The sequence below is a fragment of the Rhincodon typus genome, chromosome 34 (genome assembly GCF_021869965.1).
Source record: "Rhincodon typus isolate 14 chromosome 34, sRhiTyp1.1, whole genome shotgun sequence".
NCBI lineage: Eukaryota > Metazoa > Chordata > Chondrichthyes > Orectolobiformes > Rhincodontidae > Rhincodon > Rhincodon typus.
Window position 1 is genome coordinate 5730900 of NC_063365.1, and position 24846 is coordinate 5755745.

Genomic DNA, 24846 nt, shown 5'->3' on the forward strand with positions numbered 1-24846 from the left:
TTCAACTCCCCCTCCCATTCCTCAGACGACATGTCCATCCTGGGCCTCCTGCAGTGCCACAACGATGCCACCCGAAGGTTGCAGGAACAGCAACTCATATTCCGCTTGGGAACCCTGCAGCCCAATGGTATCAATGTGGATTTCACAAGTTTCAAAATCTCCCCTCCCCCCACCGCATCCCAAAACCAGTCCAACTCGTCCCTGCCTCCCTAACCTGTTCTTCCTCCCACCTATCCCCTCCTCCCACCCCAAGCCGCACCTCCATCTCCTACCGACCAACCTCATCCCACCCCCTTGACCTGTCCGTCCTCCCTGGACTGACCTATCCCCTTCCTAACTCCCTACCTACACTCACCTTTCCTGGCCCCATCCCCGCCTCTTCGACCTGTTTGTTTCCTCTCCTCTATCCCTCTTCTATCCGCCTCCCACTCTCTCCCTATTTATTTCAAAACCCCCTTCCCCTCCCCCTTTTCTGATGAAGGGTCTAGGCCCGAAACGTCAGCCTCTCTGCTCCTATGATGCTGCTTGGCCTGCTGTGTTCATCCAGCCCTGCACTTTGTTGGAAGAAAGGGGTGGGCGGGCCGTGGATCGTGGATCCCGAAGGTCCATGCCTACATGGTACTCCCCTTTCCCCCACCTCCCCATCCAAAACCTCGGTGCTGCTGGCGAGCGGCCCTATGTGACGTAACGCGCACGCGCAGCCGCTGCGGCCTCCCCCTCCCGCACAACAGTCTGTCAAATCAGCCAATAGGGGTCAGCCGAGCTTGCGATGCTTCGAGAATCCTGAATCGTTTCCGTCGGATGGGCGCCGTTTCCCTTTTAAAATCCAGTTTTGGGCGAAACTCTGTCCGCAATTCGATGGTAGATTACGCAACACGTATTGAGGGAGGAAAGGTTTTGAAAAGAAGGCTTATCGTCAATGTTCGCCGCTCTGACATTGTCAGTGCCAGAGGTAGGGATGCTGCAAACTTTCTTCGACTTTCCGTGTCAAGCCGATGTCATTTACCTCGTCAGATAAACATGAAATCGTTTTGTTCATGTTGCTTCCAAGATCACAAACTGCCTGTGGTTTAAAGTAATCACGAAAAATCTGGATCGTCTAATAAGTAGATCAGATCTCTGCTAATCAAATACAAGTTGAGCTCACATCCCAAATTTTAGACAGTTAATATTTTGTGCTCAACCCATGTGCATGAGAATGCTGTTTATCACGATCCATTAATTTTTAAATACACGATAACTAGGCCACTCAAACATTCTCCACAGTACAGTGAAAGAGCTAAAATACGTATGCTGGGAATTTATCTCACATTTCTAATGGGATAGTAAAGTCATTCTCTTCCTAGTCTCTTTCTGTTCAGAGGCCAAACCCCAGACTGTTTGCACAGTTGTTGTCATATTTGACCTTTGTGTGTGGCTGCATCAAGCTGTGAGTAGACCTGTGGTACGCCAACACCACGTGTCACTATGTACTGAGGTTCTACCTGAACCCAATGTTACAGAGGATGAGAGATAGTAGGAACTGCAGATGCTGGAGAATCTGAGATAACAAGGTGCAGAGCTGGATGAACACAGCAGGTCAAGCAGCATCAGAGGAGCAGGAAGGCTGACGTTTCGGGCCTAGACCCTTCTTCAGAAGTGGGGGAGGGGAAGTGGGTTCTGAAATGTATAGGGAGAGAGGGGGAGGCGGATAGAAGATGGATGGAGGAGAAGATAGGTGGAGAGGAGACAGGTCAAAGAGGCGGGGATGGAGCCAGTAAAGGTGAGTATAGGTGGGGAGGTAGGGAGGAGATAGGTCAGTCCAGGGAGGATGGACAGGTCAAGGGGGCGGGATGAGGTTAGTAGGTAAGAGATCGGGGTGGGGCTTGAGGTGGAAGGAGGGGATAGGTGGGAGGAAGGACAGGTTAGGGAGGCGGGGATGAGCTGGACTGGTTTTGGGATGCGGTAGGGGGAGGGGAGATTTTGAAGCTTGTGAAGTCCACATTGATACCATTGGGCTGCAGGGTTCCCAAGCGGAATATGAGTTGCTGTTCCTGCAATCTTCGGGTGGCATCGTTGTGGCACTGCAGGAGGCCCAGGATGGACATGTCGTCTGAGGAATGGGAGGGGGAGTTGAACTGGTTCGTGACTGGGAGGTGCAGTTGTTTAGTGCGAACCGAGCGTAGGTGTTCTGCAAAGCGGTCCCCAAGCCTCTGCTTGGTTTCGCCGATGTAGAGGAGGCCACAACGGGAACAGCGGATGCAGTATACCACATTAGCAGATGTGCAGGTGAACATCTGCTTGATGTGGAAAGTCTTCTTGGGGCCTGGGATGGGGGTGAGGGGGGAGGTGTAGGGGCAGGTGTAGCACTTCCTGCGGTTGCAGGGAAAAGTGCCGGGTGTGGTGGGGCTGGAGGGGAGTGTGGAGCGGACAAGGGAGTCACGGAGAGAGTGGTCACTCCGGAAAGCAGATAAGGGTAGGGAGGGAAAAATGTCTTTGGTGGTGGGGTCGGATTGCAGGAAGGGTTCTGAGGAAGGGTCACCGGACCCAAAACATTAATTTTGTTTTCTCCTCCACAGATGCTGCCAGACCTGCTGAGCTTTTCCAGCAACTTTGTTTTTGTTCTTGATTTACAGCATCCGCAGTTCTTTTGGTTTTTGTTACAGAGGATGAGTCTGGGTTCGTTGCCGCAGAATGCTCCAAGTAGTTGGATCATTTCCATATCACCTGTCCCTCATGGAAAAATTTGTAAAGGAAAACATCTTTGACCACCATTCCATCAGGCAGTGGTCAGCACATAGCATTCTTGTAATCCTGCAAGTAAAGGAGTACGCTGATCCTGCCATGTGGTGCCCTGAGCAGACTGTCCAGATCATTTGGCAGAATAGCCTTGTTGTCAGAACTTTCCGCCAGGCACCAAAGCATAGCTTGGCTGGTGGTGAGAAGGGCACTATGTGTGACGTCCTTCATGTATGCCTGGACTCTCTGTGCACCACATGCTGCCCTCGAGTGGCTGCGGAGAGGAAAAGACTATCACACGCCTCGTTCTGGAATGACCCTATGCAAAGAAGGTGTGGAAACAGATCCAGTTCTTTTTGTCAAGGCTTGCCCTGAGCAACTCCATGATGCAGGACTCTGTGCTCTACCGTCTATTCCCCCAGACACACAATGAAACAAACATCAACTGTGCTTGGAAGACCATCAGCTTGGTGAAACTTGTTGGTCTTCCACTACAAAGAGTAGATCTCGACTGAGTGTTGAGCTAGCACATTACAAGGTTCAGGATTATGTGCTGAGGAATGCACAAAAGCTTGGGCAGCTGCTGCCAAGGCAAGTGGGGAAAGACCACTGTCTAATTTCTTTCTGCCAAAGTGCAATGGGGGTTTATTCAGTTGTCAGACCCTCTTGTTGCCTCAGATGTATGTAGATTGTGCATAAGTAAGAAATACCTTTGGCCTTTGCAACTGCAGGGAATGTCAAATCCACAGTTTGTTTTTCTTGATACGCAAAGACTGTACAGAACTGCTCAAGTGCCTGTGTATGTACATAAAGACTTTTTTGAATAAAGTATATTTTTGCAATTTAAAAACAAATGATCCCGAGGTGATCTTCTAATAACATATCAGTGCAATCACAAAGACTGCCCATATGTAACATTATGTGAATCCTATCGGCCTCTGCTCATCTAACAACAAATTGTATTCATAAATTGCCTTTAATGTAATAAACAGTTCCAAAGAGCTTCATGAGGACATTATAGAGAAAAGTCATTCATAATGATATAATGAAGCAAAATTGAAAACATAAGGTGATAAGAAGTATTTGAGCAGATAATCAAATGCTTGATCAAATTGAGAGATTTCAAATAGCATCTTGAAGAACAGGAGAGGCCAGGCAGTTTAGGAAGGGAATTTCTGAGCTTCTGATGTGGGCATCAAAAGGTATGGACGAGTGATTGAAACTGGGAATGTACAAGAGGCCGGACTTAGATGCATGTAGATACCACAGAACGTTATGGGGCTGATGGCAATCACATTGATAGAGTGTGTGGCTGTTGAACGACTTGAAAACAAGGTTGAGCATTTTAAAATCAAGTTGTTGCTTAATAGGCCATCAATGTGATTTAGTGATCGCAGCTCTGATGAGTAGGCCAGATATCACACTAGTGCCTATGATAAACTTACATTTAAGAACACATTATTTTCAATGCGTGGTGTCACTACTCAGATAGTGTGCTGCAAATGAAGCCCCACTATTCCCAGAGTTATCACAAATGTGGAAAATCTGATTGAATTGCACAATTTTATCTAACTAATGAATTCTGGTTCAAAGAATACACACACCGTATTTTTTTCATTAACAAAAAATACTTTATTGTAATCAAATTTTTTAACCAATGGCAAGAAAGAAACATGAATTACTAACTTATAACTCTTAACATAAACTACCCCTTTTTAAAATTCTGATACACTAACAAAGCGACAAGGCACAAGTATTTTAATACAAAAACAGAAATTACTGGAGAAACTCAGCAGGTCTAGTGGCACTTGTGGAGAGAACGCAGAGATAACTTTTTGATGTTCGATGCAAGTATTATGAGTATATTGGGAGAAAATATCAGAAGCACAGTCTGGCACTTAGCCGGGTCATGAACGTTGACAAGTTGTTTTCTTTCAGCTTTCTTTTGATTCCTTCCAATTCTTTGCTAATGATGAGAGGCTGTGGTTGCACTGATTCCCAGTCTTTCATTCACTGTTTGAGTATTTACCCTTTTAATGACTTTGAAGATGTTTTTATTTTTTTCCCTTTTTAAGCAGGGAATTTTCAGAGAGAGAGCAGCTTACAGGGAAATGATGAGTGAGAATATCTGCCAGGAATTTAACTGTTACTTCTCCACACATGAGGAAGAAAAAGAGATTGAGGTGCTTTCTCTTTGCAGCCGAGAAGCTTCTGCTTAATGACGACATGCACAGGCTACGGTCACCTGCCCAGGAACCAATAAATTGGTGTCACTATGCTGATTCCTCCTGTGTCCACAACAGCTAGTCCCAATTGAAAAAAACAATCAAATGAGTGTCTCTGGTCCATTTCAACTCCATTTTGATTTAGTCCACTCCCTCTCTCCCTAACTTTCCTTCACCTTTGATGGTTTGCATTGTCTTTAACAGTCTTTGCACTTAAATAATTCAATTGGAAACACGGGTGATTTACTGGTGATGGTTAATAGATGACAAGAACACCACAGGTGATTTGGTGATGGATTAAGAAAATAGGTCAGTTCTATGTAAAGAGCATTTCTGGGTGTTAAAAAAAAGGGAAAAAAAACTGTCTCTGGACAAAATTGCCTTGAACACACCCAGGCAGTGCCCAAACTATCTAGAATTCTCCCTCACTGCTTGAATAAGGCGACATTGTCAATACAACCCACAATGTGTTTCAGACACTCAGTTTTAAAACTGCAAGCATCTTCGTTTCCTTGGTTTTAAGCAGTATCTTTTCCTATTTTATAGTCCACGGACAAAAAGAAGTGGACTCTACAAAGCATTATTTTTCTTATTAAAGGTAGTCCATCTATATGGCTGCTCCAGTTGGCTTCAACACACCTGGAATAGGAAAGAGGATATAACAAATTCCTGCTCCTTATCTAACTGATACCATCTATTGGACATGATCTGAAAACAGAATAATGTTCATCTGTAATGTCCTCTCTAGCCAAATGGAATTACATCTCTGACCATTTAGAATTATAGAGTCATGGAGGTCCGCAGCGCAGAAAAAGGCCCTTTGACCCATCAAGTCTATACCGGTCAAAAACAAGCACTTAACTATTCTAACCCCATTTTCCAGCATTTTGCCCATAGCTTTGTATGCCTTATCATTGTGAGTACGCATCAAAGTACTTTTTAGGTGTTATGAGGGTTTCTGCCTCTACCACAATTTCAGGCAGTTAGTTCCAGATTCCCATCACTCTCTGTGTGAAAAAATGGTCCTCTCATCCTTTCTAAACCGGCTGCCCCGTACCTTGAATCTATGCCCCCTAAACATTGATGCATCAACGAAGGGGAAATATCTCCTCTACCTACCCTGCTTTTTATACATCTCAATCATTCCCTGCCTCAATCTCTTCTGTTTCAAATAAAACAACCCCTGACTATCCAGTCTATCTTAATAACTAACACTTAGGCTGATACATTAAGAATAGTCTTTTGGGCATGGTTCTAGAGGACTGCTGGCACAAAAAGAACTGTACTGCAATAAGAGATGCATGTAGAAGGGGAAAATCAAATCCCTTACTCGTTCCTCCTATCCTCTTAGAACATAAACAAAACGTTTTCGCAAATGTGATATGAACAGTAATCAAACTTCATGCTGTAATGCCCTGGTAGAAAAGTAAATTTGCTTGGGCTGTCTAGAAAGTCGTCATAAAAGTGTGCACCCAGAAATGCTCTTTACGTAGAACTGACCTTTTTTCTTAATCCATCACCAAATCACCCGTGGTATTCCTGTCATCTATTAATCATCACCAGTAAATCACCCGTGTTTCCAATTGAATAATTTAAGTGCAAAGACTGTTAAAGACAATGCAAACCATCAAAGGTGAAGGAAAGTTAGGGAGAGAGGGAGTGGACTAAATCAAAATAGAGTTGAAATGGGCCAGAGATACTCATTTGATTGTTTTTTTCAATTGGGACTAGCTGTTGTGGATCTCTGTGGTTATGAATTGGTTATGGAAAGCCTTGTATTCTTTGTGATTGTTATCATAAGATTATTAGTTATCAAGAACAATCTAGCATTCACTTAATTGTTATTAGGTCTTTGAATTTCTTAGACCATTGTAGAGATTGTGATTATCAAAATGTATCATAGCATCACCATTACAAAGGACTCAGTGCTTTCCTGGCCCCAAATTTACTGAATTTATCTCCTGGATATCTGAGTCTAATGTATGCTGATATCTGATAGGATCATGAGAGGTTTACTCAATGGATGAAGAGGAGGCAGACAGAATTAAATACAGATAAGTGCAAAGAATGTAATTCAGTAAAAGAAATGAGAATGTAGATTACATATTAAGTGGCAACATTTTTGAGCTCATTGAACAAGGAAGAGATCTGTGAAAAGTTGGCTGAAAACCTTTGTTCAGGTTTGGCTCTCTCTGTCTTCAGTGCTTGTAGCTACTCCTGCCGGGTGATTTGCTGTTGTGGTAAATCACAGTCACTTATCTGGCATCATCCTCATGCATCCACTGTAGCTTGACTGGAACTACTCTGTGATATCTGTTGTCTAACTAAGCCATGATTGAACCCACTTTGCCATGAGGCAGAAGTCTCTAGCTTTTCTGCTTTTTTTTCCAAAACTGAAAAATACACACAAAATATTGGAATGTATAGCCAGAACAAAAATCCAGTAAAGTGTTTAATAGAGTAAAAGGCACTATATAGAAGATATGCAGACAGACTTGGACACTGAATCACTGCAGTCATTAGGACGGGTGAACAAAGGTTTGGACAAAAAGGTAGATCTTAAAGGAATTAAGAGACTCAGAAGTTTTAGACTTTAGAACAAATAGTGATTTTCTGTTAATGAGGAAACCTGGTGTGAATTGCTTTTGTCCCGAATAAATGTCAGTCAGGCAAATTAATCATTTTAGTGGTTTAGTTGTGATATTACACATTTTGTAACAGCTTGTGGAACATTGGGGCCCAATTATCTGCATACTTATTGCAATTGCGAAAGAATTCGAGTCTAGATTACTGAATGTTGGCCACCATCGATGGACCAATTAAAATAATGAATTTGCACGATGTTAGAATGGCAAACGTTTGGGAGAATTGTATGATTAGAGAAGGGTAACAGTAGGGATGGTTGAGGTAAAGAAGGGATTAGAATATAGGAATAATAATTTTTCATATGAGGAAATGATGGACTGAAAGCCAATGTGGTCAGCATGCCTGGTGAGTTAAGATAAAGGCTGCTGAGATTTGGATGGTGGAAGTTGGGAGGTGGTCAGGTATGCATTGAAACAGTCAAGTCTGATGGAATAACAGTATGAGCAAAGGTTTCAGTAACACATGAAATGAGACAGAAATAAGAAGGAGATGATCACCTTGATAGGATTGTACTACAGGCTCTCCAATAGTGAGTGGGAAACTGAGGAGCAAATATGTAGAGATCTCAGTTAAGTGTAATAATAATAGGTATGTGCTAGTAGCACATTTTAACTTTTCAAAGATAGACTGGAACTGCCATAGTGTTAGGGCTTGGATTTTAGTAAAGCCTTTGACAAGGTTCCGCATGGTAGACTGGTTAATAAAGTTAGATGACATGAGATTCAACGAGAGCTTGCCAATTGGATGCAAAATTGGCTTGATGTTAGGAGACAGAAGATGGTGGTGGAAGGTTGTTTTTTGGATTGGAGGCCTGTGGCCAGCGGTATTCTGCGGGGATTATGCTGGGTCCACTGTTGTTTGTCATTTATACAAACAATTCAGATGAGAATTTAGGAGGCATGGTTAGTAAATTTGCAGATGACACCAAAATTGGTGGTTTGGTAGATAACGAAGCAGGTTATCTAGGATTACTAAAGGATCTTGATCAATTGGGCCAACAGGTTGAGGAGTGACAGATGGAGTTTAATTTGGATAAATGCAAGGTATTACAATTTGGTAACACAAACAAGGGCAGGACCTATACAGTTAATGGTAGTGGCCCTGGGTAGTGTTGTCAAACAGAGAGACCTAGGGGTTCAGATACATAGTTCTTTGAAAGTTACATCACAAGTAGACAGGGTGGTTCAAAAGGTGTTTAGCATGCTTGCCTTCATTGCTCAGACCATTGAGTATAGGAGTTGGGATGTCATGTTGATGTTGTACGTGTTGAGGACGTTGATGAGGCCACTTTGGAGTACTGTGTACAGTTCTGGTCACCATACTATAGGAAGAATATTACTAAATCAGAGAGAATTGAGAAAAAATTTACAAGGATGTTGGCGGGATTGGAGGGTATGAGTTATAAGGCGGGGCTGGATACGTTGGGACTTTTTTCACTAGAGCGTAGGAGATTGAGGGATGACTTTACAGATGTTTATAAAATCATGAGGGCCACAAATAAGGTGAATAGCAAAGGTCTTTTTCCTAGGGTAGGGAGAGTTCAAAGTTGGAGGGATTATTTTTGAGATTAGCGGGGAAAGATTTAAAAGGGACTTGAGGGCAACATTTTCACACAGAATGTGGTTTGTATATGGAATGAACTGCCAGAGGAAGTGGTAGAAGCAGGTACAGTTACAACATTTAAAGATGCTTGGACAGGTACATGATAACAAACGTTAGAGGAACATGAGCCAAATGCAGGCAAGTGGGACTAGTTTAGTTTGGGAAACTTGAGCTGCCAGAGGAGGTGGTGGAGGCAGGTACAGTTACAACATTTAAAAGGCATCTGGATGATTAGGAAGAGTTTAGAGGGATATGGGCCAAATGCTGGAAAATGGGACTAGATCAGTTTAGGATATCTGGTCAGTGCAGATGAGTTGGACCGAAGGGTCTGCTTCCATGCTGTATAACCCTATGACTGTATAGTTGGCACGGACGCGTTGGACTGAAGGCTATGTTTCTGTGCTGTGTGACTCTACGACTCTATGACTCTAAGTCTTTCCTTGTATTAGAATTCTGTCTTTTAAATTTCTTGGTTTTTCTGCCTTTTCTTTCAACCAAAAGAACGTGGCTCTCCACTGACAGATTTGTAACAAATTGCTGTTGGACCAATCCGAGGACTGATGTTAGGCCATTTCTCATTAACTCAAAAGCCCCTTATACTGGTCTGACTCAATAGTGTATCATTCTCACTGCTCCAACAGCAATACTGCCTTGTATTGCTAAGAATGTGCACAGCTTGATTTTTCCATCTGTATTTTGGCTACGTAGCAATCCGACTTCCATTCCAACTTATAGTCCGAAAAAGAAGTATGTGTGACCCCTTATATTGATTGAATGATTTATTGTCACGTGTACTGAAATACAGTGAAAAGCTTTGTTCACGAGCAGTACAGGCAGATCACAGCAAGCAAAGGATGTACAGATCAAAAAGACTTAGAGGCATACAGGTTACATTCTAGGTTACATTATTTGAGGCTATAGCCTATTCAACAGTCTGATACGGCTGGAAAGAAGCTGTTCCTGAACCTGCTCGTGTGTGTTCAGGTTTCTGTATCTTCTGCCTGACGGAAGAGGTTGTAGGAGGTCATTACCAGGGTGCGATGGGTCTTTGATGACGTTTGCCACTTTTCCACGGCAGCGAGCCGTGTAAGTACAGTCCATGGATGGAAGGTTGGCTTCCGTGATGGTCTGGGTTGTGCACACCACCTTCTGTAGTTTCTTACAGTCCTGGGCAGAGCAGTTGCCATACCAGTCCGTTATGCATCCGGACAGTATGCTTTCAATGATGCATTTGTAGAAGCTGGTGACAGACCTTATGGACATGCCAAATTTCCTGAGCCACCTGAGGAAGAAGCGGCGTTGTTGTGCCTTCTTGACTGTCCCATCTATGTGGGAAGTCCAGGACATGCTGTCAGTTATTGTCACTCTGTGGAACTTGATGCTCTTCACTCTTTCAACCTCAGTTCCATTGTAGATGGGGGCGTGATCTCCTCCTTTCTTTCTGAAGTCAATGATCAGATCTTTAGTTTTGCCAACATTGAGAGACAGATTGTTTTCATTGCACCATGTTGCCAAGCCCTCTATCTCCCTTCTATATTTTGACTCGTCGGTGTTAGATATTCGTCCCACTATGGTGGTGTCATCAACTAACTTGTAGATGTCATTCATTCGGAATTTGGTAACACAGTCGCAGGTGTACAGGGCATACAGTAGGGGGCTGAGGACGCATCCTTGGGGGCTCAGTGTTGAGTATTATTGTGGAGGATGTGCAGTTTCCTATCCTCACTGACTGTGGCCTATGGATCAGAAAGCTGAGGATCCAGTTGCAGAGGATGGAGCTGAGATCAAGGTCACGCAGTTTTGAGATCAGTCTGGAGGGGATAATGGTGTTGAAGGCGGAGCTTTAGTCAACAAGCAGGAGTCTGACGTAGGTGTCTTTGTTGTCCAGATGTTCTGGGGATGAGTCTTTTGAGTATAAAATAAAGCTCCTATGTAAGGTATGCAAAAAGGAAAAGATTAGCAAAGACAAATGTAGATCCATTACAGGCAGAGACAGGATAATTCATAATAGGAAATAGAGAAATGGCAGAGGAAATGGCAGTGATTTGTATATCTCTTCACAGAGGAAGTCAAATAAAGTCTCCCTCAGATAATTAAGATCCCAGGGACTAGTGAGAATATGAAATTGAAATAAATTAATTAGTTAAAAAAAAGAGAAATAAATGAAACTGAAAACTGACAAATCTCCAGAACTTGATGATCTTTACCCTAGAATGCTGAAACAGATGGCTACAGAGATGGGGAATGCATTCGTGATCATCTTTCAAAATTCTGTTATTTCTGCAGTGATGCCTGCAGAATGAAAGATTGCAAATGTGATCCCACGATTTTAAGAAGGAGGGGGAGAGAAAACAGTGAACTACAGACTCGGCGCATAGAAAGGAAAGTACTAGACTCTTGATATTACTTTATTGACCTTTTCAGAGATGTTATTACACACCTTCGGAAGTAGGGGACTCAATCACTGCCCCACAAGATGATACTAGAATGATACTAGAATCTACTATAAAAGATGTGATGGCTAGATTTTAGAAAGTAAGTGTTTGATTGGGATAGAGTTAACATGAATTTATGAAGCGAGAATCATGTTTGACAAGCCAGATAACATTTTTGACGATGTTACTAGCAGAGCCATTGAAGGGGATGCCTGTGAATGTGGTGTATTTGGATTTTCTGAAGATTTTTCTTAAAGATCCACAGAGGAGAATAGTAAACAACATTAAAGCGCACTGAAGTGGTGGTAATACACTGGCATAGATTGAGAATTTGTTAATAGGCAGAAAACTGAGAGTAGGAATAAATGGGTTATTCTCAGGTTGGCAGCCTGTGACTAATGGTAAACGCAAATGTCTTTCCTTGGACCCCAGCTGTTCACAATGTATATCAATGATTTAGATCTGGGTATTGTTGTATTTCCAAGTTTGGAAATGATACAAAACTCGGTGGGAATATGAGTTGTGAGAAGAATAACGAGAGCCTTCAAGGAGATTTCGACAGGTTCAGCAAATGAGCAAAAGCATGGCAGGATATAATGTGGATAAGTGAGAGGTTGTCCACTTTGGTTGGGCGAACAAAGATGCAGAATAATTCTTAAATGGTGAGCTAGTGAAAAGTGTTGATGTCCAAAGGGACCTAGATGTCATTGTTCATATGTCAGTAAAAGCTAACCTGTAGCTGCAGCAAGAAATTTGCAACGCAAAAAGTGTGTTCACTTTCATTGCAAAAGAATTCGAGTATCAGAATAAGTAAGTCTAGTGAGACCACACCTGAGTGTTATGGGCAGTCTAGTTTCTTTGCCTAAGGATGACTATATTTATATCCAAATCCTGTAAAGGAAATGCAGCAAAGGTTAACCAGACTGATTCCTAGAATGGTGGGACTGGCCTATGAAGAGACCAGGTCTGTATTCTCAAGACTTTAGAAGAATGAGAGGCAATCTCATAGAAATGTACACCTTTTTTAGAGGGGTAGACAGGGTAGATATCAATCTAGTTAACCTCATTTCAGCCCCCCCACGCATTTACATCCTTCTTTAAATAAGGAGACTAAAACTGTACATGTTATTTGAGATGTGTTCTCATCTGTATAACTGAAGCAGAGCAATCCTTACTTTCGTGTTAAATTTCCTCTAGTAATAAAGGACAATATCCGTTAGCCTTTTAACTATTTGTTGTGACTCGTGCTAGAACATCTGTATCCTTCTAAACTACAGAATTCTACATTGTTCACAGTTTCAGTAATACTCTATTTTTTAAAATGCTTCCTGCCAAAGTAAACAACTTCAGATTTTTCTTACATTATTATCCATCTGCCACATTTTTGCCTGTTCATCCAATCTATCTATATCTACAACTACAATATATCCTCTTTATAGCATATGTTCCTTGTTGTCATCTGCATATTTAGCTACTATGCCTTTTGCTCCTCATCTAAGTCATTGATGTAAATTGTAAAATATTGAGACCTCAGCAGAGACCTTTTGAAATCCCACTGATACTTCCTACCAATCACACAAAGACACGTTTTTGCATGCTCTGTATTCTGCACCCAGTCAATCCTCTACCTGTGCTGGTATGTTGCCCCCTGCATCATGAATACTTGCATTGCACAAAACCTTTTATGTGGCACCCTGTCAGATGCCTTCCGGAAATCCAAGTACAGTAAGTCATCAGGCTCCTTTTTGTCCACAGCACATGTCGCTCCTTCAAAGAACTCAAATAAACTGGTTAAACATGATCTCCCTTTCACTCTGCCACATTATCTTGACTATTGCTAAGTGCACAGCTATAATTACTCTAATGATCAATTCCAACACTTACTTCATAACAGACATCAAGCTAACTGGCCTATAGTTTCATGTTACCTGCCTCCCATCCCTCTTGAATAGAAGGATTATAACTGCTGCTTTCCAGTCTGATGGAACCTTTCCAGAATCAAGAGAATTTTGGAAAATTAACACCAATGCATTCACTACCTTGTGAGCCACCTCCAGAATTTTTTGCTGTAACAAATGATCTTGAAAACGTCTCATCTAAACTACCATTGCCAATTTTCCCACTTTATGTGTTGATCAAAGTCGCCCAATTCCTATCTTTTGATCTCAAGCACCTGGTATTTATTGTTGCATGCTTCGTCTCCCATTGTGGTTACCATAACAGGGCCTGCAGCATCGACAGTAGAAGAGCCTGGAGCCAGGACTCCAGCATCAGATATCCGGCGGCATTGTCTGGAGGAGTGTTGGATGGGGAACAGGAGCTATGAAACCAAGCCCATGGCTCCAGCTCGGATTCTGTGGTTGTGGTAATGGCGATGGCAGATGCAGGCCTGTAATCGAAACCCTGGAGCCCAATACAGAGACTATGGCCGATGTCAAGCAGCATCTGAGGGAACAGTGGAGGAGGTGTAAAAAGAAGACAGAAAGATGAACTCTATTGCAGTAAAATCTTGCATTATATTCAGTGTTTCAAGATGGCGCCAGAGCTTGGCAACACATTGTGTTTAACACACAAAAAACAATTTTCACTGTATTTTTATATACATGTGACAATAAATCTAAATCTAAATCTTTCACCCACTGTTTCTCATCTCCAACCAAATTGACTGTACATCTTAAAAAAACCCGAAAGGACTGCGGATGCTGTAAATCAGGAACAAAAACAAAGTTGCTGGAGAAGCTCAGCAGGTCTGGCAGCATCTGTGAAGGAAAAGAGTTAATGTTTCAGGTCCGGTGACCCTTGTGACTGTACATCTTGAATCTCTTGAACCAAGGCCATCTCTAACTATTGCAGCTAAGCCATTTTGGAGGCTGACAAAAGTATACCTCCCTTACCAAAATTACTGACTACTTCACTGCATTTTGTGCCACTATAGCTAACCTATTGTTTGTAATTCTGAAATTTAAATAAATCTACCATCTTGAAATTACAGAACCAGTTTAGGCCAGTTTGCTAACCAGCTAATCCCTGCCATTCTTCTGCACCTTGCCCTTGCTCCAGCTTTCTTTGTGTCCTTGCCAAGACAGATTCTGCAGAGAGAACTGCCAGCTCACTAAATTATGAGCATAACTACCTGTTTCCTTAAAAGTACTAAAACAAATGCAGCGCTTACATATTAAGGATAGTATGTAGTTTACAACTTTGGTGGCTGATCTGTGGTGAGTTAATCATTTGAAAAGGAGTCCTTCAAAAATGAAAATAAGAAACACTGTTGGAGAAAGATCTGTTATACAGTTGGAAAGGTAAAACCAAATGAAATACCAAAAAGTATACATTAATACATATTGGAGGAAATAGTGACTAACATGATCCACAATGAAGGAAATATAACTAATATGCATAAACTTTCACATGGCTTAATGACCAAGAGTAGATTAATCACTTCTAATATAAAAAAAAAGTTGAATTTATGGATACATAATCAAAACAGTTATTAAGTTGGTGTATTTAGAGAGCAATTATCAGATCTCATTCAGAATACTTTGTCCAGTACTGGCCAACATGTTATGTTGGTTTGCAATGATTTATCATAGACTTACTCACTCAAATTTTAATTTTGTTTGAAGTTGGAAAATAAAATTATACGATATTGCATTTTTGATTTTTAAAATGTGTTTGTGAATAATGCTGTATTTTTGCCAGGAAGACCAGATTTGGGTTTTTCTTTATTCTTCCATGGGCTATTGGCATAGCTGCAAAAGTCAGCATATGTTGCCCATTGTAATTACCCATGAGAGCAGTTAAGAGTCAACCAGAAAGCTTTGAGCCTGGAGTCACATGTGGGTCAGACCTGGAAAGGACAGCAGATTTCCAACCCTAAAGAACATTAGTGAATTGGGTGAGTTTTTAATGACAATTGGTAATAGTTTCATTACTGAAATTAGCTTTCAATTGCAGGTTTTGTTGATTCTAAATACCACCAATTGCCTTTGTAGGATTTAGCTTGTGCCTCTGGAGCACTAGTCCAGTGACATTATCAATATGCCACTGTCTCCTCTTCCAGTTATGGGAAAACATGTATGGAAATTACTGCAAAAATGTAGGATGCCTTCAGGAAACATGCTGCAGGTATATTATGGCCATCTTGTTGTTCTTAGAGCATCATAGAAATGAGGAATAACTTATGACCAAAGGCACGAAAATACCTAAATCTACACCCAAGGAGAGCTTTGTATGGCAGTTGCTTTTATTGATATCTCCATTGATGAATTAGTGGTGTAAGGGAGGAAATCAACATCAAAATTCTTCCCTGATTACAAAGGCAAGAAGAAAGGAAAAACGGCACTCATGGGGAACCAGTAAAATTTGAACAAAGGATTAATGGCCTTGATCTTGGAGCTAGAACCTTAAAATGTTGGAGGTCAAGTTTTGCATTATGTGTAGTGTGGAAGTAAATGCTAAAAAGAAATAGGTTAGCCGAAAAAGGGACCGGACATGTGGTCCATTAATTTTCTTTTTTTTTGAGGGAAGTAGTCACTCAGTTGGACTTTGCTTAGTCAGTTTATTTCTGTATGAAGTAAGGCAGCTTTTAATTTATAACTGGCCTAACTACAAAGTATTCCAATCTACCTTTGGAAACTTTGGAGAAGAATCCAGGCAGCACAGAAAAGCACAGTATCCTTTTCAGATCAAAAATAAATTCTTTTTTAATCCCAGGATATACAATTTCACAGAATCACAATGAACAGAAGTAGCCTTTGAGTATTTTCTTTTGCTGTTCAGTTAGATAGTGGCTAATCTCTGCCTTATCTTTGTATATCTCCCCAATTTGCTCCATATTGCTTGACACCTTAGCCTAATAAAAATCTAACTATGCCAGTCTTGAAAGCTGTAATTGCCCCGGAATCACAGCCTTTGAGAAGAGAGTTCCAGGTTTATCTATAGGAGAGGCTGGAGAAACTCAGATTATTTTCACTAGGGTGGCAGAAGATAAGGGACGACCTGATAGAAGTATATAAAATTGAGAGGTATGGATAGGGTGGATAGTCATTTTCAAGTACTAGGTAGCATGTGTTTAAGGTGAGGGGGGAAAGTTTAAAGGAGATGTGTGAGGCAAGTGGCAAGTTTTTTTTATACAGAGGGTGGTAGGTGCCTGGAACATCCTGCCAGGGGAGGTGGTAGAAGCAGATACAATAGCAACATTTAAGAGGTATTTAGACAGACACATGAACTGACAGGGAATAGAGGGTATGGACCTTGTGCAGGCAAATAGGATTAGTTTAGAATGGCACCATGGATGGTGCAGACAAGGATGGACCGAATAGCATATTCCTGTGCTGTACTGTTCTATGTTATAATGTTCTGTTCCCCAATACATGAAAAAAGTGCTATCAGATTTTGCTCTTGAATGACCTTTTTCGAATTTTAAGATTATGTCCCCTTGTTCTAGATTCTGTCACATAGGAAATCGTTTTCTTGTGCAATGCCCTCGGATGTAACAGCACAAAACACTTATCTGCTGTCCTTGAATTTCTTTGCATCCATCTGAGCAGGGAGGTAAGCTCCTAGTTGAGCATCCCATCTAAAATATGGAGTTCCAGCATAACAGCATTCACTTAGTAGTGCATTGAGGGCCATGCTGGATTGTTGCATTGAAGCCCTGGCTCTGGTGTGGGGAAATTGAATCTAGCACCTTATGGCTGAAAAGCAAGATTCAAGGGAGCCACAGCTGCTCCCCTGAGGAAATAGTTTCTCTACATCTATCCTAACAAATCCATTTAACATTTTAAGTATCATAAGCAGATCATCCAGTAATTGCCTATATTCCTGTATACATATGCCACTTATGCATTATTTCCTTATAAATTAAGCTCCAAGCTGTAATAATCATTCTGATGAAGGCAGTGGATACATCCATAAATTGAAGGCAAATTAATATATCCTGAAACTGAAGGCATTTCTTTGGAAGGGGTATGGCCAGGACTCTCTATAACTGAAACAAACTTCCTCCTGTTTGTCTTACTGCTCACCTGAGGTAAGGTTCATAGTTGAATGATTATTTTTGATTATTTTTATTAGACTGATCTTTAATTTTTAATGGTTTGTGTACTTTAACTATTAACTATTCTGTTCGTTCTCTGCAAGCTCTATTTTCCTACCATTTAGGAAACATGCCAATTTATGTTTATTAGGTCCAAAGTGAATGCCCTACCACTCGTTGATGTATAACTATGTTTAGCTTAGTTCAGCCTACACATATCTATCTTCTTTTACAATTTCCTACTCCCATCTATACTTTTAGTGGCCCTCCTAACTAAGTATCATTGTGAATGTTATGAAAAAAGAAACATGCATTTGAAACTTTTCATCTTGCTGTATCTACTACCAAACAACTATTGAGGTGTCATCTGCATATTTGGATATGGAAGTCTCGATTCCTTCATCCAAGTAATCAATAAATTGAGTGAAATGTTCAGGCCTCAAAACAATCCTGGGGAACACCTTTTGAAACTTGCTGCCAACCCGAGTATGTATTTTTTCCACTCTATCTTCTACTCCCAACTATTTTTCAATCCAAGTCAATTTTACTTCTCATTTAACATTGCACAATGTTTTTCAAACATGTTTGTAATTCCTGTGCTGACTATGATAGGTGACTTCCTGTGGTCCAGCAATGTTATGGTCTGACAAATGTCCAGTCCCAAGGCTGCCAGACTACTGAGGAACTGCATGCATTGGATAAAGTGCTCCATGGCGAAAACAGTATTGGCAGATCTAATAGCTTCCCAAAACTAATATATAATTAGATACCGGGAAGCAGTATGTGTTGCCATGAAGCTGAAAGTGTGCTGGAAGCCGATTCAGTTCAGGCATTTAAGAGGGCATTAGGTGATTATTTGAAGAGAAATAATATGTCAGGATATGGGGAAAAGGCAGAAGAATAACACTAAGTCATTATGCTACTTTGGACAGCCGGTGTAGGCAAGACAGTCCAAAGCCCTCCTTATGTGCCATAATGTTTTGGTGATTCAGTGAACATTAATGAATTAAATTAAAATATTTATCTTCTGTATTTTATAACACTTTCATTAAAGAGGGCTTTTTGTTTATTGAGAGCATTCCCACCTCTAAATTACAAAGTGAAAGGTTTGACTCCTACTTTAAATAGATGTTACAAAGGTAACAAAAGGACAAAACTAAGGGCTCTGTGTTTGAATGTGTGTGGCATTCGTAACAAATTAAGTGAATTTATAGGGCACATTGAAGTGAACAAATACAATCTGATAGCCATTGTGGAGACATGGCTTTGTGTGTGTGTGTGAGAAAGAGAGTGTGAGAGAGAGAGAGAGATTCAAAGAAGCTATGTAAAGGTGAAGGTCTAGCATAGTTCAAGATGACCTTAGTTCTGGAGATCAGGAAGTAGAATTGGGTTGAGTGGAATTTGAACCCATGTCCCCAGATCAGTAGCCTGGTGTTCTGGATTACTCATTCAGTTACATTATATGTATGCCACTGCCTTCCCTAATGTAGAGGTCTCACATCGAGATAGAATGAAGTGTATAATGATAGCACAGTGGGTGAGGCTAAAGATCCATGTGGAGACAGTTTTGATTACTAGCCTAGACACCCACCTTAATTGAGAATCTTTCTCCACTAATATTTAAACCTTTTAACAGTGGGGTTCTTTCTGCTTCGCCATCACTCAGACAGGCATTGCAATATGCAGCCTCTGGGGCACAGTGTAGGCACCCACCATTTTCATGTTAATTGTGGACTCAGTATGAAAGACCCCTGATAGGCTAGTCCAAGCAGTTAAACCAGAATGTGTAGCATTCAGCCCCTTTTAAATTTGGTTTTAAAGTTAGGGAATAACCTCTTCATTTCTAGTCATTTAATTAATTCTTAGCAGTGCCAACGTATAGATGAAGTCCAAGAGGGGAATCATCAAAATAATTGCTGAATTTCTGATGTTCATTACCAGCTGCAAGATCCCTGCCACCACAGAGAATGAATAAGTAGGTTTACTATTATTGGATCCATATTGTAAACATATGTATGTATCAGTCGAACATTTCTCTCTAAACATGCCTGATGGCAGGTTTTGACAGAATTGACATGAATACAGAGCTCAAATGCACTGTTATAAAAGAAATGGACTGCAGGTTCAGGTGAGAGAAACTTTTGAGTTAGATTCTGAGAAAACTTTGAGTTAAGTTCTATAAAGTCTGATAATGTGTTTACAGAAATAGAGCTGCTCTGTTGCCTGTATTCTTGTTGCTTTTCCTTCTATCTAGTTTAGACCCTGTCACTGATTGCATTAGGAAAGGCATCACTGATAAACTTAGTGCAACATTAAACTTTAGTTCTTTCCTTTGTTTGTACATTCCTGAACTGGTCATATTTAATCAATGATTGAAGGCATTTAAGTTATGCAATACTGGGTAATGAGGCTGAAGACTGATCTAAATGCTGACTTTGGTCCTCATTGGCGATGTGTAGCCTACCACTGCATCTGTCTCATGTCCAAAGAATGAGAGTTGACCTGTACTTAGAAGTCCTAAAGTCAAATTGGCAGAAAATAAGGCTGCCCCTCTCCTTAAAACTAGTCAATAGTATTAAATGTCGTTGAATCTGAGAAGTGACATTACTTTTATGCTTTGTCTATCCAAACGTTCTTGCCTGCAAATTACAATTTTTATTTTTATTCAGATGACTGATTACACTCGAAAAACTTAATGTCTGCATGTACTTCAGTAAATAATGAGGTAGTTCGTAATATGTTGAATATATATGTGTCATGTTTGGGGCTGAAATTCCTTAGTGTACAACCTGTGTTGTATGGGGCAGAAGAAAACTATATATGATGGAAAGCTTTCAAAAAAAAAATTAGGAAACAGTGGACATATTCAGCGTACTCAGGCAATTTTAATTTTTTAGGCATATGCTTTCATAACTGAAAAATACAGATGAGCAATATGTGGCTAATATATGCTTTTCAGGCTGGAGGAAGAGATGTAGCCAAGCTCACCAGGAATAATTGTTGAGATAACAAGGTGTAGAGCTGGATGAACACAGCAGGCCAAGCAGCATCATAGGAGCAGGAACGCTGACGTTTTGGGCCTAGACCCTTCATCAATTGTTGAGACCTTGTTTTTCCTGATTAATATTAATGACCAATTTCTTAGTGTAAAGAGCTCCATTTACAAACTTTGAGGATGATATGAAGCTTTGAAGCATCGTGAACTGAGGAGGAGAGATTAGAACTGCAGAAGATCATAGACAAGTTGGTGGAAAAGCAGACAGGTAGCAGGTAGCAGAAAATGTTCAATGCAAGGAAATGTGACATGATCCATTTTAGTAGGAAGAACATGAACAAACAGTACAAGATAAAGGGCACACTGTGAAGGGGGTGCAGGAACGGAGGGGGCCTGCAACTTTATTGCATATAAATCTTTGAATGTGACAAAACTGATTGAGAACATGGTTAAATAAAAAAAGTGTTTGGTACACTGGGCTTTATTAATAAGGGCATACAGTACAAGAGAAATGATAGGCTTTTATACAACACTGGTTCAGTTTCAGAGTATTACGTAAAGATAGTTGAGAGACTGTAGAAAAAGTAAAATGAGTGATTTCGGAGATGAGGAAGTTCAGTTATGAAGTTGGGTAGGAAAGGTTTGGACCATTCTCCTTGGAGAACAAAAAGCTGAGAGGAGATTTGTTGAAGGTATTCAAAATCAAGAGGGATCTGGACAGAGTTGGTATGGAGAAACTGTTCCCACTCATGAAGGAATCAAGAATGAGGAGCCACTGTTTATTTCTGTAGTAGTTGCAAAATTGGAGTCAGTGTGAATCAAGGGAAAGCTTGCCACTCATTCAAATCATGCTGAGCATGAAGGGAAATTGTTGTAGGCCAATTGTCTCCAGTGTAGGGCATTGTTGCAGGAATTCCTCAGGTAGTATCTTACACCTAACCATCTTCAACTGTTTCATCAGTGACCTACCATCTATCATAAAGGTAGAAGTGGGGACATTCAACAATGATTGCATGAAGTTTAGTACCGTTTGGAACTCCTTAGATACTCAAGCAGTCTATGTCTGGATGCAGCAAGATGTGGACAGAGAATGCTGGAGAAACTCAGCAGATCTGGCAGCATCTGTGGAAAGAGAAACAGAATTAACAATTTGAGTCTGCTATGACTTCTTCAGAGCTGGATCTTCAGAGCAGCTACTTGGCTGACAAATGGTAACATTCATGCCACACAACAACTGCCAAGCATTGACCATCTCCAACAAGAGTGAATGTCAATGTGACTTTCTATGGTATTACCCATCACTTAATCCACCAGTACCAACATCCTGGGATTACCATTGACCAGAATCTGACTGAACTAGCCATATAAATAGTGTAGCTACAAGAGTATCTCACAGGCTAAGAATTCTGCAGCAAGTAATTCACCTCCAGACTCCCCAAAGCCTATACACCATCTACGAGGCACAAGTCAGGAGTGCGATGGGATACTCGACACTTCGCTGGATGGGTTCACTTCACTAGTTAAACAGCATTCAAGAAGCTTGACATCATCCAGGACAAATCATCCCACTTAATTGGCACCCAATCTAACATCTTCAACATTCATTCCCTTCACCATCAGCAAGTGAAACAACAGTGTAGGGACATCTTGTGGACAACAGTAACTCACCAAGCACATTTCAAACCCTTGACCACTACCACCTAAAAAGGACAAAGGCATCGGAAACACGAGAACATCACCATCTTCAAGTTTCTGTCCAAGACACATCATCCTAATGTGGAAGTATACTGTCCCTTCACTGTTGCTGTGTCAAAATCCTGGAGCTCCCTCCCTAACAGCATTGTGGGTCTATATAGGACACTACCCTAAGCCCAACCAGCTTCACCTGCTTCATCAATGACCTTCCTCCATCATAAGGTCAGAAGTGGGGATGTTTGCCAGTGATTGCACAATGTTCAGCGCTGTTCATGACTCCTCAGGTACTGAAGCAGTCCATGTTCAAATGCACAAGATCTGGACAATATCCAGGCTTGGGCTGACATGTGGCACGTGAGATTTGTGCCACACAAATGCCAGGCTATGACCATCACCAATAAGGGGCAAGCTAACCACTGTTCCTTCTCATTCAATGGTGTTACCATCACTGAATTCCCCACTATCAACATCCTGGGGGTTAAGATTGACCAGAAGCTCAACTGCATTCACCACATTAACACTGTGGCTACAAGAGCAGGCCAGAAACTAGGAATACTGTGACGAGTAACTCACCTGACTCGTCAAAGCCTGTCCGCCATCTACAAGGCACAAGTCAGGAGTGTGATGGAATACTCCCCACTTGCCTGGATGAGTGCATCCCAAACAACACACAAGAAGCTTGACACCATCCAGGACAAAACAGCCCACTTGATTGGCACTACATCCACAAGCATTCTCTTCCTCCACCACCGACCCTCAGTAGCAGCAGTGTGTAGTATCTACAAGATGCACTGCAGAAATTCACCAAAGATCCTCAGACAGCACCTTCCAAACCCATGACCACTTCCACCTGGAAGGACAACGGCATCATACATATGGGAACACCACCACCAAGTTCCCCTCCATCCTGACTTGGAAATATATTGCCGTTCCTTCACTATCGTTGGGTCAAAATCCTAGAATTCCCTCCCTACTAGCATTGTGGGTCAACCCACAGCAGGGAGACTGCAGCAGTTCAAGAAGGCAGCTCACCACCACCTTCTCAAGGGCAACTAGGGATGGCAAGAAATGCAGGCCAGCCAGCGACACCCACATCCTACAAATGAATAGAAAAACATATAGCAAATGGAGTGCAGAGGTTTTAGAAGGTAGCTAGTACCACTTTCTCAGAGGCAACTAGGGATGGGCAATAAATGCTGCCCTAGCAGTGATGCCCAAATCCCACAAATGTATAAGAGTAAATTGAAGAAGCAAAAGCAATGTGAGAATGCCTTTTACACGCAGTGAGTAGTAAACTCCTGGAATGCGCTGCTTGAGTGTGATAGAAGCATGTTCATTTGAAACATTCAAAAGACTGCTGAAAAGGAAGAATATTCACAATCATGGGGAGGAGGCAGAAATTTAGGAACTGTGAATTGCTCATTCGTAAACCCCGCACCAGACACAAGGTGCTGAATGGTCTCCAATGCAGAAATAATTGTGTGATTAAAAGAAGAAACAGAATTAAGAGAAGTGGGGAAAGGAAACAGAATTAAGGAAAGTGGGGAAAGAAAAACAATATTATCTTGTTCACATTTGGTAAACTCTTCAGTTCATTGTTGAAGTGGGGCATGGTCCAAGGTTTACAAGCTGTTTAGTATAGCAATGTGCAATACTGTAGAAGTATAGACAGTTACAACAGCTCCAAGATTAGTACTGTGGGTGTTGTCTGTCTCTGTCCTATCATGGCCAAGGTTAGGCTGATCCCAGTGGAGTGTCATGAACAGCCTGTAGAAAGAGTAGGTGTGTTTCTTTAAACTGGAACCTGATGGATGTTTGTATCTGGTTTGTAAACAGCTGCAGGGGAAGGGAAGGGGGAATGATAGCTACAAAGTTAAAGGTTACTGTCAGATAAGCACTATTTATTTCAAAATCTAACACTCACTGAGTACTGTGTGAACTACTCTTGAGCTGCACAAAATGCTGACATTCATAAAGTCAGAAAAGCAACTGAAGAGTAAACATGAATTAGGCAACTTGATTTTAGACAGTGAAACTTCTGTTTAAACAATGCACTTTGGAAAAGTAACAATCCAGTTAACTATGGTAAATCTTCTGATGTTGGGTACTCAGTCCAGAAAAGGCACTTCAAATTCCACACAAGATTAATTCCAAAGCTCTGGGGATTCTGATCATAATTTAGTCATGGATAAGAAACTAATATTAGATTGCGATATCTGGAATAAGTACCAAGATGAATGCCCTAGGATCGTGTGTTGGGTCTGCTCCTGTTTCTAATTTAGATTGCCTTGTACGCTGATCATTCTCATATTACTGTTTGAAGGACTTTGTTGACTACATCACAATTCCTACAACGCAATGGTGACTATACTTAAAAAAAGTATTTAATTGTCTGTAAAATTCTTTGGTACATTGTGAGGTTGTGAATGATGCCATAGAAATGCAAGTCTTCTTTAAGCAAAATGTGTGATTGTCATGTTTAGTGGCAAA

General features: G+C 41.2%; 1 protein-coding gene and 1 long non-coding RNA gene across 6 annotated transcripts in view; one reads left to right on the forward strand and one right to left on the reverse strand.

Moving 5' to 3' along the window:
- The first annotated feature begins 763 nt into the window (after window positions 1-763).
- Window positions 764-24846, forward strand: part of shld2 (shieldin complex subunit 2) — a 97202-nt gene continuing 73119 nt past the window's right edge. For 4 of the 5 annotated variants that reach the window (XM_048616376.1, XM_048616377.1, XM_048616378.1 and 1 more), the window contains exon 1: window positions 843-952. Coding sequence is in view for 1 of the 5 variants with exons in the window: in XM_048616379.1 (XP_048472336.1) it covers window positions 802-952 (151 nt within the window). In the remaining 4 variants the exon portion in view is untranslated. Of the gene's footprint in view, window positions 953-24846 lie in introns of all 5 variants that reach the window. The other variant, XM_048616379.1, reaches the window with a different exon arrangement.
- The window catches only part of LOC125486868, a 90025-nt gene continuing 75805 nt past the window's right edge, over window positions 10627-24846 (reverse strand). Inside the window, exons 2-3 of the long non-coding RNA XR_007265489.1 lie at window positions 13800-14071; window positions 10627-11119 (exon numbers count right to left, since the gene is read on the reverse strand). This is a non-coding gene — a long non-coding RNA (uncharacterized LOC125486868). The remainder of the gene's footprint in view (window positions 11120-13799; window positions 14072-24846) is intronic.